Consider the following 22,697-nt stretch of genomic DNA (forward strand, 5'->3'; position numbering starts at 1 on the left):
ATCCTTGACGGCGCACGTGGCGGGGTCGATCAAGTTCAAATCCACGGATACAATGAACGACATTAAAATGACTGTCAATGGAGTTGAATCGGTATTATGATAATGAGATTTTATACTCGGATGCGTACTTCAAGTTTTTAAGACTCAAATACAACTTTACAAGAATATGAAATTTAAAAGTCTCACGTAAATAATCTAAATTTAAAGCTGGTGAAACTGAGAAGCGCAGTTTATTATATACCTAATAATATTATATACTAAAACCTTCTTCAGTTTGGAATCATAATAAATATGCATGTCTCCTCGTTTATCAATATATAAGGTATTAAGTATTAAGGCATTCGCCGGGATTGATGAATGACAAGCAGAGAAAGAAGATTTTCAGGTAAGATATTAAAATATTTCGACTTATAATAGGTATCTCCACAGAATTTTGTTTTCGTGGAATTTTTCAAGATTTTTTTAAACTTCAATGAAGTTTCATAACTTACAGAGATCACTATTTTAACGATGAGACCTCCGACTTTTTAGATACTTTTGTAACATTTATCTCTGTGTTATATTTTTGTTCTATAGTGTGGAATAAAGCATATTTATATTAACATCAAATTTTATTTTTAATATTCGAATTATTTTGATTAACACCGTCATTTTATTCAACCATGGCAAAAAAATCCGCATCTAAGATTTTCCCAGGCAAAAAAATACTAGGAAATCCGTCTAGACTCATTCAGCTATTCCCCGCGAGCAGTCTTAATTAACAATTTCACGCTTCGCAGAATCCTGTAAACGATCAGTGATTAGGGGAGCCAGCTAAGAGTAAGTGCAACACTAACATGACGATTCTAAAGTGCTTTTATGAGTCCACTTGAATAAAGATTTATTATTATTATTATTATTATTTAATATAAGATGATTTAATTTTAGAATTATAAACATGAAATTAGATTATAGTCACAAACAGGACACGGAATCGATAAATTAACACCTTAGGTGAGTTTAAAATAATACGAAAGCGATGTCACATTTTTTTCTTTAATACAGACGCTTTAAATAAAACTAACAATGTGATACACATATATGTGAACATATATATGTTATTATGTAACTGGTGCCTTTAAAACTCTGAATCAACCAAACCGGAAGTCAAAAAATAGTGTATATGTTAGTGTAGATTAATAGACGATTGAGTGATCCCCATCTAGACAAGGATACACCAAAAACTACCACTTCTAAAATCATATATCATTAGCATCAGCATTAGCAGCCTGTAAATTTCCCACTGCTGGGCTAAAGGCCTCCTCTCCCTTGAGGAGAAGGTTTGGAGCATATTCCACCACGCTGCTCCAATGCGGGTTGGTGGAGTACACATGTGGCAGAATTTCGTTGAAATTAGACACATGCAGGTTTCCTCACGATGTTTTCCTTCACCGCCGAGCTGAATTAACAATAATATAAATAATAAACACAAATTAAGCACATGAAAATTCAGTGGTGCTTGCCTGGGTTTGAACCCGAAATCATCGGTTAAGATGCACGCGTTCTAAATTTAACTAATTTTTACATAATTCAAATCAAATTATACTTTATTCAAGAAGACTTTTAAATCGTCATTTTATATATAATGTATTTTTTATTATATACACTTAAAAAAATCCGTATATAAAATAAATCGTGATTATTCTAAAATTATTTCACCTAAACCTAATCCTTAAAAATACAAAACAATAACATCATTTAAATCTCAACGCTGGCAACCCTAATAAACCAATTAATGTTAAATTAAAACACAATTGCTCCATAACCTGACCATGAAATGTACTCAGAGAGGTAAAGTATTCATTTAAATTTTTATATTCGAATCTTACTACTAGATGCTAGACAAAGGGCTTTTATTATGACTTACTACAAGTTTAAAAATTGAAGTCGAAGGGAGATCATGAGACCAAGAAACAATGATAAAAACATATTGTTTGAAAATATAGCAACAATCTTTTATATTAATAATTTCGTGTGGATCTACGATAGATAGTTAAAAAAATATTTTTAAGTCGACAACATATATTCGCAATTTCGTAAAATCAAGATATTTCGATATTAAAACCATATAATTCAATAACATGACAGTTCAACGTGCGGCCATGTTTGACGTTTACGGGTGCGTTCAGAAAGTTCCAAATAATAATTTCATGCAGGCTTAACGTAGACTAAATAGAAACATACCCACAATAAATTATAGAGCACTATAATTTATGAAAAAGTTATATGTTATATGTATAAAAGTAAAAGATAAACCGTATTCGTTTAGTTTTATTTATTTTACCTGAGCGAAGTCGGGTTTTCATTTAGTTTGTAAATAATTTGATACGCCTGGTACAATTAACACGTCAGAATAATAATTCTTATGCGTTTCAGCCTATATGTTCGTTTCTCCAAAAAGGCGTACCGACTTCGCGATAACCCCATGGACCTCGAAAATTATAGTCGTTATAACTCATGCTGATATTTCGTCGATGCCAATCAAAGCGATTTATGACACGGTTATTTTGCATGTAAAACGTAATGGTGATAACCAAATTTACAAAAAAAAAACATCGCTGTGAACTTTTGGAAGGCCGCTAGACACGAAAGTGTATCGCACGTGCCGAGGGCAAAGCCCCTGCAACGGTGAGAGGAAAGGGATGACGATATGGACAATACGGTAAGTGTGACAGAGATAACGGATTCGTTAAATTATGTTATCTGCGACACCTGATCTATGCAGTGAGTTTAAAAGTTTTTAGAAAAGGTTAAGTAAATAGCGTTAGAAAGAGTCACAGAAGTAGTCATTATTTATGCCGCAATGGGTCATTTTTTTTGCGGATCAACTAACAATGATAATATGATACTATTCAAGTAGTCTGGGCTACAAACACTTCTATCATTCAAATTGTTCTACGAGATCGAATTAAATTTAAAGTTATTTTCCCATAAACTTCAATATCCAGGGCTCAGGCAACCTCGACAAGATTTCATTACGATCGGTTCCGTAGTTTAGCCGTAAGACGGCCACAGAAAAACACACAAAAAAGGGACATGGGGCATTTAATTAGGCCTCCGCTAAATGAAACCAGGACGCGATTCTAAACTTCAACTATAATAAGTTTTCTTAAATCGCAGTTAAAATGTGAGAGTTCAAAGCTCGTTATCGTAACCGGAAGTCAAAGATTATCGCTTATCGCTGAACTTGAAAATTTAAAACTTAATTATCTCGAAGCCGAGATTTCTTAACGACCCGTTGTCATGAGAGTTGTAGTTTGTTTATATTTCAAAATAAGTCCTGCGGTCTCTTTCCTAGGCAATTATTCCAACGCCCAACAATTATATTATATGTGGATAAACATGTCGCTGTATGATTTAATGAACCAAGAACCTCCGAATTTTCAGCCTTATAAGCTAATCACTAGACCAATGGTTACTGAGTAGGTATACAATAAGGAATAATAATAATAATATAATACAGTAAGGAAGAAACTAAATTAAAAACAAATGTTTGGATTTTTTTTTATCGCGTTCAATTCGGGTAATTAGGAAGTAATTAAATTAAAATTGTAGATTAAACTCGACCAAAACTCTGCACAGGCGTCATATCAACACAAAATTACACCAAATATCGTAAAAATAATCGCATTCGTTTTAAAAAAAAAACATAATAACATGTTAGTATGTCAAACTTACATGTTTCGCGTTGGCTGAAGCAACGCGTGCTATTATTAACCGACTTCAAATTATCGTCGATTGTGTTTTTTTTATGATTATTAGCTTAGAGCTCCGTAAATAATAAGCCGATTTCAGAATATTATACAAAAGGCAGATGAAGCAAGAATGTAATGAAAATCTCTTTAATTATTAATTACTGACGTATTAACAAAAAAAACAGTCGTTTCGCACTACCGGGAAACTGTATTCGTTTTTGATGCTTCGCTATAATGTTCCGAGCTGAGTTCCGAATCGGAAAAATATATTCGAAACTTAAAAATTGGTCCGATTTATATCTTAAACTATAATAAATATTACAAATAATGGGATCCATGAAGAGCAGTGAGATCCACTCTAATATTATAGACATATCATTTGATGTAGTGATGAAACTGATGAAGACTCAGAAGGTCATTAAATTCTTCATTAAAATTTTATTCAAAAGCCTTGCATATATTCCAGGCCAAATCTTGCATGCAAATTTGGACCAATTCCTATATTATGAAGTTGATATTTTCCAGTTCCGATGACAAGGCACTTTTGCGGGATTACGTGATTGTACATCCAGGGTTACATAGCTCCTAATAAACTCCAAAGCAACTCTCAATCAACAGCAAAGACATGACATAAAATGTATCCAAAAAAACACATAATTATTACGATAATTGGATGGACCACGCCCGCGCTTTATCGGAAGTTTATGTACAGAACATTAAAATAATTCTTCTCAAAACGTATGAATGTGTTTTGCAGATTAACTAGTTAAAAAATGTTGTCTTCTTCTTTTAAATGTCAAATCAATAATGACAGAAAGAGATAAATCTGTGTTTAACATTATCCACCCAACATTTATAAGTAAGGCCGTTAATGTATAAATAGCCTGTCATTCATGCGAACGGCGAAGTTATTTCAGGAAACACTACCGGGTCTGTAGTACTTTTTGCGTTCTATGAATCATTTATCAGATCGGAGCTACTATGTTGATCTTCGGTGTATTTTCAATAGGAATTCAATATTTTGTTCGCGAGTTCCAGTTGATGTTCGCATATGTTCTCATTCACTATAGGACTGCGTTACTCTGATGGCTATTTGAAATCTGCGTGTTTCACGATCTTGAGTTTAAATCACAGACACAATCAAGTTATTAAGATTCACAAAAATGTCTAATCATAGTAAATCATAGTAGTTCTGGGTAGGTACTGGCTCAGACTCTGACGTCCCGAATATGATTGAGTTTATTTGTCAAGAAAATCCTTGTTTTCCGAATCGGACATTGTTGATATTCTCTTGATTTGGTACACATGTAAAGCAATTGCTCCTGCACCCATTCTCTCGGTCGTAAGCTGATCTGAATCCTTATAATTCATTCGGGCTGTGAACGTGAAATAATAAAGATAGGAACTTTGTTTAACTCATACGAGAACTGAATATTCATCTCTATGAATAGCCACTTCGTTCGAAGACGATCTAGAGAACCTCAACAAATAGTTTATAGTTGTAAAGTAAAAGTAAATTAACAGTTTGTAAATGTCCCACCAGTGGGATAAGACTTTTGTCCATTTGAGAATGTGTTGAGCTTATTCCAACCCGCCAATCCAATGCCGTTTGGAAACACATGTGGCAGATTCATATCCCACACATTTAAGTCCTTCAGTTTCCTTCACTACTGAGCACGAGATGAATTATAAACATAAATTAAGCACCTCGAAAAATCAGTGATGTTTATCCGGATTTAAATCCGCAATCCAAACAATTGTATCGAAAGTGAAAATTAATATAATTGTAAATGAAACATAGTTATTAAATAAGAAGGCGCCGAATCAATCGAGGCACTGATAAGTTATATGAATAATTTTCTAAGATATAAATAGAATTATCGCTAAAACATTTCTATTGAAATCATAAAAATCGCGGAATTCCATGGTAAATGATAACGTTCCAGGTAAATAATAGTCGATAAACGTACATTATATTAAATACACGATAATGTACATGCATTACAATCCCTCTTTATAATTTTATGTCATTGGTAGCCGAGATGAGAGCCGAGCCGAGATGGCCCAGTAATTGGAGCGCGTGCATCTTGACCGATGATTTTGGGGTCAAACCCAGGCCATCTCGTGCTCGGCGGTGAAGGAAAACATCCTGAGGGAACCTGCATGTGTCTAATTTCAACGAAATTCTGCCACATATGTATTCCTGCATTGGAGCAGCGGGGTGGAATATGCTCCAAAAACTTCACCTTAAAGGGAGAGGAGGCCTTAGCCCAGCAGTAGGAAATTTACAGGCTGTTAATGTAATGTATGTATGTCATCGGTAGGCGGAGTCGCAAATGTACCTGATGCTAAGTGGTCTTCACTGCCCAGACATTAGTACTGTAAGAAATATCAATCATTCCTCATAACACCAATCCCACCAACCATAGGGAGAGTGACTTGAAATATCTGGATAGCAGCACTGAATGGGTCGGTTCTGAATTGATGTACCTATCAGCCGATTTCATTGAAATTTTGTTTAGTTATTGTTGAGACTTGTATGTGCTATAATTACTTACTTATTATTATAATAAAAACAATATTTTTTTTATATATCCTGCCTAGAAATAAAATATACTGAGTCCACGCTTTTTTATCTTTAGTATAATATAATCTTGTATTGAGTAATAATTGTTGCGTTCCGATTTGAAAAGTGAGTGAGCCAGTGTATCATATGTGACATAACATCTTATGAGGAACGATTTTTTTTTTTTCATTCAGCACCAATACCTATTAGCGGTGGCAACTACCGCCTTATATGAAATAAAAAAAAACATAGACAGTGAACTTTATAAACACAACAATAGACGTCTAAAAACTGAACAATTGTTATGGAAATTATATAAAAAAAAAATCAAGTATATAAATATACTTATTACGTTTTATTTAAACCCATGACATTGTAATTTTCCGCTCAACGTTATCAATGCAAATATAGCGTGTAGGTCATTAACTTCGCGAAAATTATTCCATAAATTAAGTCACATAAATCATATAGGTATATATTTATTCGTGGAGGTGCAATTAACAATTAAAAAAGGACTATAGAACTCCAAGGAAAATTAGTAATGAGTGACGGTCGTGCTTACGAGAAGGCTTAGTGTGCCTGAGATAACTGTAAGTATAAAGACTGAAAAAATATATAAAAAACATAATTTTATATACATATACATATGTACTTTGATTATCTTATTAGATTTATTCCATGTTTTAATGTAACAGTGGTAACTTTGTTGGCTTATGTAAGACTTATTTTGGTATCAAATGTTTATGCATTATACTATGTTGTATGTTTCCCGAAAATAAAATAAAAAAATATATATTTGTCAATACGCGCCGATAATAATTAAACGAGGGTAGCGCCTTCATGAATGAAGAAATATATAATATATCTTGTACAGTTCCGAATTTTGAATCGAGGGGGCTAATTCTACTAGCAAATTATCAGTAACGCAATCGAATAAAAACGTAATCGTTTGCCGTTTACCAATGTTCCCATTCTCACACAACGACCCAGTTGCGGTTCGGCCGAAGATGAATCGGAAAGTTATTGTAGCCGTTATAAGTTAGTAGAATTTATCCCAGGACAACATGATCTGTAACCTTACAAGCTAACCACTATAAAAAATAAAAAAGATACTTCAATTGATTACAAGGACCTTTCAGAATAAAATTTTTAATATATATAATGATAACTATAATAAAAAATACAATTCATCATTCATTTGCTATTAAAAGTAATCCTTTTTAAACGTAAAATTGTCCACGAGATGTTAATTTAATTCATCTATAATAGAAAAAACGTTTCAAAGTAGCATGAACGCATGTGACGTAACTATAGCAGCGACTTTAACGACTCCCTATTCGTAACTCGGTTCTGAGATAAAAAAAGCTTCAGTTAATTTTATTTAGCTGCAAGCCTCTGTGTATCACAAGTATTTAATATCGAAACTAACTTAGATTAAATCTTTAAAGAATCCTTAAGTCAATTTTATTAATTAATACTAAAATTTATCACAGACAGGAAAATATAAACCCCGATTATTTCCGAGTAAGTGGTAACCACCGCCCATAGACAATGGCGTTGTAAAAAATGTTAACCATTCCTTACATCACCAATGTGCCACCAACCTTGGGAAGTAAGATGTTACGTCCCTTGTGCCTGTAGTTACATTGGCTCACTCATGGCTCAAACCGGAACACAACAATACTGAGTATACTACTGTTTGGCGGTAGAATATCTGATGAGTGGCTGGTACCTACCCAGATGGGCTTGCACAAATCCCTACCACCAATTGAACTGCACCGTTAGTTGTCACTGTAGTTTGCAAGTTACACTGGCTTACTCGCCTTTCAAACCGGAACACATCAATACTAAATACTGTTGCTTTGTGGTAGAATATATAATGAGTTTGTGGTACCTACCCCACCAGGCTTTGCAACCAAACAATATATATAAGAGCGCATAATTTCAAATAATTCGGTACAAAAATATCGTCAATTTAACAGCATCTGTACAAGATACATCCCCAATTATTTTCTTTTAAAAATATCCTGTTTCTTCAACATCTCCGTCCTAAATTTCTTTTTTAAATCTATGACTATTAATTAAAAAGTGTGATGCTTCTTCATCGAATCAAACAATGATATCTTTAAAAGGTTGAAGGAAACTAATATGTCTTATTAACAGTGATTCTTTTGTAACGCAATAGAGATGGAAATCAACATAAAAACTAGGCGAACAATTGTAACGATAAACAGATGACATTTTCCCATGTTTTCCGATGTTACGCTCACGTCTTGCTTTCGAGTGCGTTAACAACAACTTGTAATACTGTTTGTTAAGTCTTCCTTGAACATTTTTATTTACAATTTTATGGATTTATTTATAATGGCCGTCTGCCGGCTGCGTTGCAGAACTATCGATAGTTTTGGACTATCGATAGTATTGATCGAAAACTATATATGCAACACTAATGCCGGGTTATGCTAGTCATATATTTTGTAAATAATCTTATTTATAAGGTACAGCAACTATCAAATAGTTAATATACAATCATAATGATATTCAAATCGATACCGAATACGAGTGTGAACGATTTAAAATATGTACGATATGACACACGCAATGAAATTGTAAATATTATTATTAACTATTCCGTTGTCACTTATGTTATTTATATGTGGCTGAAATGGTGCAGTGGCCAGAGACGTAACCGAAGATAAGGAGTTCAAACCTAGGCAAGCATCGCAGAGTTTTCGAGACCTTCCTTTGAGTTCAAAATTAAGGATACTGTACAGGATAAATGACAGCTTGGAGTTAAAATTTGTTGATGTTCATACAGGATACATAATTATATATTATTATTACGTGCAAATAGAATATTGGTCGATGAGACCAACTAGTAAGTTTCTTGTCGATTCTTCTCGGTCAACATTCCGAAAGAATGGTTGCAATTGGTAATCGTAAAATGATGACTTGAAAACATTTTAAGGCAACATAGGCCCAGTAGTGGAATTTAATTTTGGCTTTTATTTTGATATAGCAAATATTTATAGGTTTCGGAAAACCTACGTATCCAATGGTCACGGAAGTTGTCGTGCAATTCTTGGTATCCTTGATTAAAACTATAACAGTTAATAATAATAATAAAAAAATAAATAAAGCCAAATATAAAAATGTGTCGGATTATGAAAACATTTAGAAATAAACCTTATACCAACGCGAGCTATTGAAAGCGCGCGTTTACCAGCAACAATTATCCAGCATTTTATCCCAACGACTAATTAAACAGGAAAACTGAACCCGAGTACTAATTAACATCTCACCATCAAGTTGTCGACGGAGTTGTAACCGCATATAACGTATCCTATAACACGGTTCGCCATTTTCACCACATCACACTAACGGTCGCACTAATCACACACCACTATTATTATTTACATCCCTCTCATTCCCGTCTGGTTCGAAAGAGCCCGCATCAATTAGCTATTCCTATTTAAATTCATATAGTCCTTATTGAACCTAATTTGACGATCATGTAAATTCCAGACACGATCTTATTGCAACGCGCTATGTGAACGAATTCAAATAAATAACACTGTTACGTCCTTCTATTACTGTATTCGTTGAAAACTTTAAATTTAATGAATCGTTTCGGGTAAGACGTGTGCCATCTACAATGGTTCGTGAGAGACTGATTACTAAACCATTTATGCTATAGACAGATGTTATGTACGTCTTGTATGCGCCTTGTTCCATTGTGTTACGGTTTAGAATCGTTCAACGGCAGCCTTCAATTACGGGACGCTGTAAATACGGAGAACATTAATCTTAGCAACGATTGACCAATGAAACAAATTCTTTATTGTAGAACGTCGTATGAAACATGAATATTACAGTTTCAATGACAGTTAAAAAATGTTCCCGAAAACCAAACGACCAAACATTAAACCAGTTAAAACTAGTTTTTTTCTTTTAAAATTAAATTCTAAAGACTGCAAATTATCTCGGGTAACAAGTGTAACATTCATTACAGGCGAATAAAATATAATGAACAGTGTACACATAAAAAAGTAAAAAATATATGGGTATTAGCCACAGCTGGACAAAGGCTTCTTTACTTCTCTTGAGGATAAAGTTTGAAAACAACGATTGTGTGATATGCGTAGTACAGAAACAGTACAAATCTGCTGGTGTGCTGCTGATCTCCTAACTAGGCTATGATAAAAACAAGAAAAAAGGGTATACAGATTTATTCCCAAAATCTTGGGTCTTACTTTAATCAAATCGAATCATACTCCTTTATTCAATAAAGAAGCATTACACTGACTTATTTCCTGTCAAATAAAACACTACCACCGGTTCGCAAACAAAACTACCCTGACAAGAACCGGCGTAAGAAAATCAGTGCGTTTACAAATAACGTCCGAGTTAATATAATTGAATACACCAAAGACACGGACAACATGTCTGTAGACAAGATACAAAATCAGCAGTAAAAATCTTATGTAGCGGAAAACCTCCAACTAAAGTGATATATGAATTATAATTATCATATAATTTTCTTTTATTAATAAATAATTTGTCGGGTTCCAACCCAGGCAAGCACCACTGAACTTTCATGTGCTTAATTTGTGTTTATAATTCAGCGCATGCTCGGCGGTGAAGGAACACATCGAGAGGAAACCTGCATGTGTCTCATGGAATATGCTCCATACCTTTTCCTCGGAGAGAGAAGAGGCCTTAGCATGTATGTAATATAATAAATTACCACCGTGCGAAGCCGGGGTTCGGTTCGTTAGTAGATACTTATTCCGTTGTCCATTTAACGAACAATATTGATGTTACATATAAATAACGATGACCAAGTTTCGTGTCGATTTCAATTTTACTGGGTTATCGTTGAGACAATATATCAAACGACCCGCGCAGCGAAGTCGAGCAACTTGTCTCTTAAGATTGTTATTATACTATCACATGCAAACGTTTTGTCAGTAATTTAAGCGTCGCGATAAGGAGACATATTATGATAAATATTAATGAGTATTCGTATAAAATTAGAAAAAACAGAAAAGTTGTATAAATCGAAGATATTCTACCGCCAAACAGCAGTATTGTTGTGTTCCGGTTTGAAGGGTGAGTGAGCCAGTGTAACTACAGGCACAAGGGGCAAAACATCTTCGTTCCCAAAGTCGGTGGCGCATCAGCGATATAAGGAATGGTTATATAATTAAAGCGCGCAGCACGAGATGAATTAAAAACACAAATTAAGCACATGAAAAGTCAATGGTGCTTGCCTGGGTTTGAACCCGCAAACATCGGTTAAGAAGCACGCGTTCTAACGATAAGATATTTACGAGCCTTTAAATTACATTTTTTTATGTAGAGAAATAAGTTTTTGTTTAATAAGTTTAAGCAATATAAGAAAGCGAGACGAGCGTGAGATAAGATGGATTAACTGCGTCTGCCGGTCGGTCACGGGCGGAAAGATCGCTTCGCGAGATAATATATTTTTTAATTATTTAATTATATTAAGAAAGAAAGAAAAGTTTTGACACTGCACGTAAATAAATTAAAAATTAATTAAATTTTTGCCCTATCTATATTTGCCACAATATATTAAATATGGCCGCCAAAGAATACGGACTAATGTGACACATATAAATCTTATTTTTATTATAATAATTAAATAATAATACTAGATTCGCCATCAGTGCTGCGACTCCGTAAGGATTGGCTTTATGAAATGTTGGACATTCTACTTACATTGATAAGTGTATCCTATAAATTTTACGAATATTATAATATCGTATACGACGTTCTGACCTTTTGCTTGTGTTCTGCGATGAGTTTCGGGTTTCGTCGTACAAAATACCTCTTCTGATCGAAATCACTATTGAAAATTGACTGTATTGTATATGAATAAGCATGTTACGAACATTTTTGAGTTCTACTATAATTTCGAAATAATTTTATTTATAACACGAATGTACGTCAATAGCTAAACAAAATAGAAAAAAGATTTGACAAACTGAGAAGGAAAACGTTTAGTGTTTGTTTATTTATACATAGTTATATATTTATACATATTATTATTGTATACATATGTTTGGTATTGCATCCGATTACATTAAAATAGTTTTAGGAGATTCCTTTGTCCACACAACTAGCTAGAAAAAAAAAATAAAAAAAAAAACAAAAGCGCGCGAAACTGAATGAAGCCGCCATTAATTTTACTTTTTGGGCGCGAATTTACTTCAATACGTATGATTTAGTGATTTATTTATGATAAGATAAATTCTAAGTTAGAACAATTTTTGGTTTGATAGTAAATTGCTTATAGTAGCTTAAAGTTTTCTCCCGCGTAAATTAGAAATAAAATTACTGTCACCGATGAACCTCAAAATTGTTGATAATATTAAACAAACAAACAATAATAATAAATTATTCCATGTATTAATGTATTTAATATAAGTTAAGATACATTTACATATACAAACAATTATAAAATTAAATATCGGCTTATTAAGATTCTGCAAGAAATTTCTAGAAAATAAAGATGATGTGTCAATAGCAGCGTATGTGCGTCTGCTCCCTGTATTTAGGTCGCAGCCTCGTTACATCGAGACGACAATCATATGAGGAATCTACACGACCTGTATCGACTTAGATATATTGACATAGCTTTTATCTATTCTAGAGTTCCTTAAGCGAATTAAATATTTTAGTCATTTTTTCACGTAACGTTATTACATAACACTATCTCTTACAGCTGTGGGTTGGCTGGAAGAAATTTCTTTTAGAAATAAGCCCGCCATTGTGAACAATAATTTCATGAGTAAAATTACCATGTAAAATTTCTCAGTGCAATAAAGAGTATTATATTACGTCTGCATCCAATTGAACTCCTTCCAAACGTTTGGACGGATTTAGATCAAATTTTGGAACCCTGCATGGTTAAGATTGGACCCGGTATGTGGCGTGCGAACGAGGAGAAAATAAAATTGTTATTTCAACTGGACGAATTCGAACGGGCACTTAGTATCTATTATGCATAATCTGTAATAAATTGTACGGAACATCGGCAACAAATGCATAAAATTACTTTTAATCTATCCGTATTAAGAAGCCAAAACCCTCCCATGTATTTAAAAAAATATATAAAATAATAGCTGCGCCCGCGACTTCGTACGCGTTTAAAATCGGTCCAGCCGTTCCATAGATTAGGCGGAACAAACAGACATACAAAAATTAAAAAAAAAAATGTTATTTTGGTATATGTACCGTGTATGCATGTAATAAAAATCGGTTATTTTAATATTACAAACAGACACTCCAATTTTATTTTAAATTACTTTATACCAGGGCTTTGTGCAAGCCTGGGTAAGTACAACACACTCATCTTCGGTATATTTTCATTATTGCGTGATTCTTAAGGGCATTTTTTCGCAAATCCATAATGAATATCATAGATATACAAGATCTCGACCAATGACATCGCGTCAAATCGATCTCGAACGTTGTTTACTTGGCATTTGTCCTCTTGAGGTTAGGATAGACTATGGATAATATATCGGCCGCTGTGTGGACATATCTCACTTGTTATCCCGAAATAATCCACGAGGACGAAAGCGGACGCGAAATCTACTACAATACTAAAAACTTGTACCTGAATAATATATCTGATAACATCACAGATTTAAATCAAGTAATGTCGCAGTGATATAAATAACGTTCTATAAATATCGCAAAGTTGATTCAATCCAGGTGATAACGACTTATACAATAAATTTTCCGATGTGGATGGCAACGCGCCACACTTCACATCATCAGATTGAATACAATTCTTTGTTCCATAAACGAGTTATTATTTTTTCATTCCTTTTCATTTTACTATAGAAGCCTAGAAAAGTGGCCAGTATCTTCTTTTATATCATAGATTAGTGGAATAGATAACTAATGGTTGGGCTATGTACTAGTAAGTGATCACCACTGCCCACAGACAATTATAACCATAGCTCTTATCGCCAATGTACCATCAACCTTTAAAACTAAGATGGTAGGTCCCATGTACCGGTAATTATACTGGCTCACTCATTCTTCAAACCGGATCACAACAGTACTAAGTATTGCGACTCGATGTGTCTGGTACCCCTCTGGGTAACAAAGCCGTACCACAAAGTAAAATAATTTTTCAACTTATAACCTTTTTCTTTTCTTCGCATAAGTCTTGCTATCTTACTTCAAAGATAGCCTGAACAGTTAGTCTCCACTCATAGTTCCACTCAAGTTCAAATGAATATAAATTTTATAAAACTTCTACATTAGTACTCACCTTTTAACATAATCACTACAATACAGAGTATTGATGTTTGGGCACAGTCTACTAAAACGGCTGATCTTTATACAGAAATTTATATAACCATGAAGACGTATCAGAAAAAAAATACAATAAATCATAGTAAAAAGTCATGTATCTAAAATCAAATAAAATCAAATCTAATCTGATACTCCCAAAAACATTGATCTAACAAGAATTGCTATTTTCTCAACTCATCGTGCTCGCTTAACTGATGCAACGAATGACATGCAACGACAAAATGCAACGCTTAACTATTAAAAGTCGAAGTAACAAACCTGTACCTCCAAGTTTCGGACTCCGCAAAAATGGCAGAAATCGTCTAAGCGAAAAGCGTCATGCCCTTCCAGGTAACCTGTCCTTCTATTTCTCGTTCTATTGTATAGATTTTATATGATACTAATTGAAGCCTGCGGTTTTGCTTGAGTTTTACAGGTGGGTCAGCTGTTAGGCTTCTTTGGAGTTCAAGCTTACTTTTAATAAGTTTTTTTTATACTATTTACTTCAGTTCAAAGGTTCGTCCGTGAAAGAGCAACAGACAGACGGACGAACAAACAGGATTATTTTAGCATTTCTGATCCGTTCAGGCGTGATTGAGAAACAAATATCCTTCCATTAAAGCTTTCGCATATATATAGTAAGATAATGATATATCATACAAAGTATATGATATATATCGAAGGAGAAAAATAAAAACGAACGGCACGTGCGAATAAATAAGATTGTATCATTCCCCTGTTGACTTCCGTTATCTGCATTATCGAGACGTATCGGACGTCGAGAGCCGCTAAAAATAGCTCCGTGGCTAATCTTCCATAGACAATATAGATTATTGCAGACATTTTTACACTTATGTTCATGAAAATATTAATAAACTTTATGGATGTAATAATATTTTCATTTATTATTGCATGCAAGTTTATAGACATTGATAAAGACATTTAACGGATTAATGGATTGTAATTGTCGAGCGTTTTTCGATAAATGACGATAATTGAATTGGGAACATTGAATAATGAATAATAATATTTTTTTTTCTGAAACTCGCTTATCTTGGGCACCATTGTGCTTAACTAGTTTACGATATAGAAAAAAACACAAACATTTGATACTAGTTGTTGATCGCGGCTTCGCTTGCAGGGGTTGATTGTCAGATATTATTTACACGACATATTTATAATTTATAGCCTATGTAAAGTTCCATTTAAATTATTCAGTAGTTTTTGCATGAAAGAGTAACAAACATCCATACATACAAACCTTCGCCTTTATAATGATACATAAAATATAAATATAACTTAATAAAAAAAGAAACAGCGTTAAACATAGTTTAAACAAGAGAAGTAAACATAACTTCTAACTTCAAGCTTTCGACTTAATAAAGTTAATACATCCTTCTTGGTGATAATTCAATATATAATTCAATATATTCGATTATTTAATAAAATTCCCCAAAAAATATATTTACCTTTTTTATATAACATAGCGTCAATAGCGCAGTGGTATAAAGGCTGCTTAGCGATGTAAAAAGTCGCAGGATCGATCCTGACCCCTTGGGCTACCCGTCGTACAAGCACAAGCTACCTAACACAAGCTACAAACTTAATTGGAGGGATAAATAAGAATATTAGTAGTTCCTTGTAATAGAACATTGCTACTATTCTTTTGCTCTTCTGTTCCCACTTCCGCTCGATAGGTTGGCGCAGGAATAGGGACCACCTAATGGTAAATGTTTACCACTACCCCTGTTATAAATAGTCGCTGTTAAAATATTACTTTCGTTACACCGCCAGTGATGACACATGTGAAGAAAACTTAAGAAAACCTATGTGTTACTAATTTTAATACTTTAATTAAACAAACCCCCCCCCCCCCTCCCCTTACACTGTAACTCATATTGGAAACTAATAAAAATATAAACATATTATAAATCGCGTATCATTCGGTTTTTATTTTGAAACTAAACAATCAAAATCTTTATTTAATATATACTTACACAATACTCATATTTATTTATTTCACTGTTTCACTGTTTTACGTTAAGTTACACCATTAATATGTGTGTGTGGAAAAGTCCCGGTATTGTGCTAAAGATCTTTTTTTTGGTAGAATGTTTGGGGTTTTTTTTGAGTATACATAATACACATATGACACATTCCCATCCAACAAAGCAGCTTCCTTCACGATGCACTTTCCTTAAGCATGCACCAGAAAAAATATTATAATCACAAATTAAGTACGTGAAAATTCAATTGTATTAAACCTACATTCATCGGTAAAGTTCGGTTCTAACCAATAGACCATCTTGGCTTTCAATGTATCATGTGTCATGTGTGTGTGTGTGTTACAAACACATTTACATGATTATATTTTATATGTAATAACAATAATCCATGATAATAATATTTTACCGAGTTTCAAGAGGGATTTTATTTAAAGAACGCTCGACCTTCTAGTGCATTCGTAAACATGTATGGAGAAATACATGTCTGAATCACTAATTACTTCCGCTGGTACATTCTATTGTCAATAAGCACTCCGTTGTTAGTGTTGCCCATTATGATAAAAATAAGAAACATGAAACGTGTCATGTAGAAACTCGTCATAAAAGTTCCCATAAAAAATATTATCATTTAATGGTATCAATAGGTGGACGACCAAACGCGTAATAATTAAGCATATACCGTACGTAAAACACACCAACGTAACATAACATTGCGAGTAACGTCAACATTAAAATATTAATTTCATTCAACAAATAAAAATAATAAATACATTAAAAAAAACCTACTAAAGACTGATCCATCTCAGTTTGTGTAGACAATTAATAAATACGTACGTGAAATTGTAAAAAAAAAAAAAACACGCAACCATATACTGAGGGGCGTGTTACGTTTTTGTGTTTCTACACATTTGTGCCAAACAAGCGAACTGACAAATAAACACAATCATAGTAACACGACGAGACACTAAAAACGTATTTACAATAAAATTATGACTTGTCGTCAGGCGTCAGTCAGTTCGAAAAAGAAGCCTATATCCTTCCTTGGACTTCAAGCTTGTTTCATACATTTGATGAAATTTTCATCAAATTCGGTTCAGTGGTCGTGAAAGAGCATTAGACAGACAGACAGAGTTACTTTCGCATTTATATTGGTCAATTTTAACCCATTTTATGGCCATGGGGTCGTTATCACCCCACTGAAAAAAAAACATTTAGAACTAAAAACTACGAGTACGTTGAGGTCTTTAATAGAAAACATTATGTAAAAATTATTTAAGTATGTAACTAATACAGAATGATTAAAGACGTGTTAAATATAAAGCAATTATATACATACAAGAATTATTATGTATTTTAAATATAAATCAAATGCGTTAATTATCTGGTCAAGTTGTGCTCCGAGCCATAACATTATAAATTAACTTTTGACAGTTCTCGTTTCCGCTGAGCCACGGTAACGTTATGTAAAGCTTACGCAAGTACATAACAAGAATAATAGTAGTAGTATATACGGTAAAAGACTGTAAATTACCCACTACTGGGCCTTATGTTAAGAAGGTTTGGAGGTTATTACACCACGCTGCTTCAATGCGTTTGAATTGAATTTAAATGAATTTCTTCAATTGATTTTGAGACATGCATTCCTCACGATGTAATCTTTTGCCTATAAATTATAAACTCATATTAAGCGTATGAAAATTTTGAAGCACTTACCTACATTTGAACCCGTAATCATCTGTTAAGTTGCACGTTTTGTAACCACTGACCGGTCTTTTACAAGAGTATGTTTCATTAATTTATCGACATTCAATTAAACTTTAGATAAATCACAATTAAAACACGTACAGTATAAAATTAAAAAAGGAGGAGGAGTTCAATCTTAAAAACTAGTATTTAAAAACTGTTTCAACAGACATTTCAATAACTCTAACATCACCTGCATGAATGAGAGCAACTCAAACGTACAATTGAATTCACACACTTTCAGAGCTTATAAAAAAAATTGGGAATTATATGTTACGACTAAAAGTCTGGTTTTTGACTATTTATAATCTTTATAAATACATGTGAAAACTATTAATTAAAAGTAGAATATTTAAGTAATAAATAAACATTAGTTTACAGAATACGGATTTGCATTTGACCGCAATCTGTTATAACAAGATGTGTTTGACGAAACGAGCATTCTACATCCTACAGAGAGAAATAATCGTTTTATCAAACAGAGAATACAAAGAAAGGCATTGCTTTAACGAGGATCAATTGAGTCTGAATTAGACATGTAGGCGCTCTGACCCGACGTGCCCAGACATAACAAATGTTTTGTTTACATTTGGTGAGAAGACATAGACATGATTTGCGTTAGCGAGTAAAGGGTTACTGGAGGCTAGCGATAGGGATCCAACACGGAGTCATAGGACGCCCTAATTATTTCTATCATATTATTATTACAAATAAATATTATAAGCGAAACTTTTTATTTCGAATGATTATATATAAAATTATTTTTGCAATTAATTATTTAATAATTTGTTAAATTTAATTAATATGATTTTATGTGGCATAATATTTAAGACTGGCGTATATTTGTTTCTTTTTTTTTTAAGATTTATCCGCCAAATATATTTGTTGGGAGATTTATTATGGGAGCTTGAATTTATTTTGTCAACCTGATCTACTAAAATACATTTGATTTTTTCATGTAAACATTTGAACATGTGAACATTTTCATGCAAAGTAACGCATAGACAAGTAAATATTGATTACATTGTAAAAAAGGTTGAGATCTTAAGGAGAGCCAAGTTCCACACGCTTTAACTTAACACAGTCCTTCTCACGTGAGTTCTAATCTTAAGTTCTCTACGACCCCTATACCTTAGTCATAATGTGTACTTTGGCTGTTTCATTACTCAAGGACCTGTTAGCTGTTACCCATAAGCCTATAGGAGTTTATGTCATTCTTACGAATCGACCAAGCCTTTTGTAAATTAACTATTATAAAATAACATTTTAAATAGTTGTGTCTGAGATTACGTTAAAAGAATATATTTTATTTTATGTTAATTTTTATTCAATATATGTGTAGGTAGGTGGTGGTGGTAAAAAATAACTCCTACGAAAAATCGCTTAACGCAAATAAATAAATTTTCATTAAAAGAATCGGCAAAAATTACGGGAATGCAGCGGCGTCAACAAACAGAACCGGCAATCCTTCAGCGTCATGACATGTCCGTTCATAATAACACCCAAAAATAGATCATACATCAAGATAGCGAACATTGTAAAGTTTAGTGTATTTACGTCATCCGGCCGCAATACTTACACAGATAAGCAATAGAGCTAAACGAACTAAGAACAGGAAAGCAGATGCATGCTAAGCTTATATATTTAGGGTATGAAATTTCACGGTCAAATTTGAGTACAAGGTTTATCTAAATAACGTATGGCGCAAAAAAGCGTACGACTGTCTCGTGTGGCTAACATTTTCTTCATCAATAATTTAATTCTGACCCCATATTAATGAAGTTTGTTTAATAACACTTATAAAGGTCGCCGATTTATGGCATGAGCTCTCGTCGTCCCCACTTCTAACGTAAGCTGTACGGTTAATAGGAGAGATACATAAGAATTTTAATTATTCCTTGAAAACCGACAGCTCAATAAAATAGACAAAAGTACTCTTTAAAAAATAGTTATATAAAATTATTACAAATTTATCGATAGACTACCGATAGACTATCGATAGTTCACGTGTTAGCGATAGTATCAATAGTCTATCGCTAGTATTGTCACGTGTCAATACTATCAATGTAGTATCGATAGCTCCCCATGAGCAACACTATCGATAGTATTGTAAAAACCATTACTTTTAACCTAAACTATCGATAGTCCAAAACTATCGATACTATATATATATACATATATATATATCGATATCGATAGTAACAATAGTATCGCTTATCGCTACCAATAGTAGTACTATCGATATCCTGAACAGTTTTCGAGGTCAACTACCGATAGTTCTGCAACGCTGTATCACACCAGTTAGCCATCGACATTGGGGGCTAAGATGTAATGTCCCTTATGCCTACACTATAGAGTTACACTGTCTCACTTACCCTTCAAATCGGAACACAATAATACTAAGTATTACTGTACAGCGGTAGAATGTATGATGTATGAGTACCTACCTAGACTTGAACGAAGCCCTACCATAGAACTTGCTTCATACCAAATTTAAACAAAATCGATTTAGTGGTTTAGCCCTGAAAGCGTAACATACAGACAGACAGTCCTTTCGTATTTGAAATATTAGCTATCTATCAAAATAACTAAATAAATTCTCGATGTCATTTCTATTTAAACTTTTGTTCCGAGGATATGAAACTACATGAATGAATGTTCATTTAGTTCACGTACGTAATCGAATGTTATGTGAATGAGTTTACAACACCGCAATAAAAATAAATAAGCCGTTTATTTATTGCGATATAAATTAATATTTTATTCATTAATGCCTTTATACTCTATACTATATGAATAATGTTTGCGTGTTTATTTAAAATTCTTTTGACAAAATCAAAAAAATTTTTGTGTACATCGAACAGCACTTTTTATCTGCTATCAGCTTATACATATAGGCATTTTTTTATGGCATTGGTTGGCGGCCGCGCATATGGGCCACCTGATGGTAAGTGGTCACCACCGCTCATGGACAAAGGTGCTCTAAGAAATATTAACCATTCCTTACATCACCTATGCGCCGCCAACCGTGGGAACTGTACAATACAGAGTACTGTTATTTGGCGGTAGAATATCTGATGAGTGGGTGGTACCTACCCAGACGGGCTTGCACAAAACCCTACCACCAAGTAGTGATATTTGATATTAAACTAAATAGCATTAGCATTAGCAGCCTGTAAATTTTCCCACTGCTGGGCTAAAGGCCTCCTCTCCCTTTAAGAAGGTTTGGAGCATATTCCACCACGCTGCTCCAATGCGGGTTGGCGGAATACACATGTGGCAGAATTTCGTTGAAATTAGACACATGCAGGTTTTCCTCACGATGTTTTCCTTCACCGCCGAGCACGAGATGAATTATAAACACAAATTAAGCACATGAAAATTCAGTGGTGCCTGCCTGGGTTTGAACCCGAAATCATCGGTTAAGATGCACGTGTTCTAACCACTGGGCCATCTAATTAAACTAAATATTTATATACTAAAAAAATACGATAGTTAGATATGATTCTGAATACAATTTGTTTTTAGAATGTGTATAAACATAGTCGGTTTATGTTTAATAGTCTTGTGGAATGTTGTGGAACCGTACGTCCGGTCCGTCCCTACCGCCAAAACATGTAGTCGATGGCCGGAAGTAATGAATTTGAGCAGACGCATTTTCTTTCACCAACACTCATTTAATTAGTGAAGCACTATCGAACATTAATCAAAACACGTAACGTATACTGGACGATGAAATGGAGATTTTACATCGGGACTTACGTCGCCATAACAAAATGTAATAATAATAATCTCCATTCTTGTTTAAATATAGCATGTTTTTTTAATTAAAAAATATTTTTATTTCTATTTCAGAAGAACCCTTTGAATTTTTTGTCTAGATAGACTAATAAAGCTGAGAACGCGACGAAAAAATAGTGTTTGTACTATTTTAGTACTTAGTATTTTTTACACTAGTAGTGTGACGTTTGGCGAGTCAAGCGTAGCACTCACGCACACCAAGATAGTAGAGTTGGCTCGTTTGTTTTAGTTCTTTTGCAAGGTGACACTCTATCTAGTTATGTATATAAATAATACCTAGTGTGCCTAGGACTGACCTGCGCGTCCCTGAGGTCGGGCTCGCTGGCGGCGGCGGGCAGCGCGCCCGCGTCCCCCGCGCCCCCCGCGCCCGACACGTCCCCCGCGCTCGCACTCAGCGACTTCCGCTCCCGCTCCCGCTGTCGCTGTCTGTCCGCCTTGCCCGTGAGGATGTGTCGGGTTTTACTGAGGATGTTCAGCGGTTTCGATTTTCGAATCTGTAAATGTAGGATGAGA

General features: G+C 33.9%; 1 protein-coding gene across 3 annotated transcripts in view; it reads right to left on the bottom strand.

Moving 5' to 3' along the window:
* Positions 1 to 22,697, bottom strand: part of LOC125071259 (regulator of G-protein signaling loco) — an 89,722-nt gene that overhangs the window by 63,134 nt on the left and 3,891 nt on the right. For all 3 annotated transcript variants that reach the window (XM_047681398.1, XM_047681399.1, XM_047681397.1), the window contains exon 3: positions 22,481 to 22,678. In XM_047681398.1, coding sequence (XP_047537354.1) covers positions 22,481 to 22,678 — 198 coding nt within the window. The remainder of the gene's footprint in view (positions 1 to 22,480; positions 22,679 to 22,697) is intronic.

Source organism: Vanessa atalanta, chromosome 19, assembly GCF_905147765.1.
Source record: "Vanessa atalanta chromosome 19, ilVanAtal1.2, whole genome shotgun sequence".
Lineage (NCBI taxonomy): Eukaryota > Metazoa > Arthropoda > Insecta > Lepidoptera > Nymphalidae > Vanessa > Vanessa atalanta.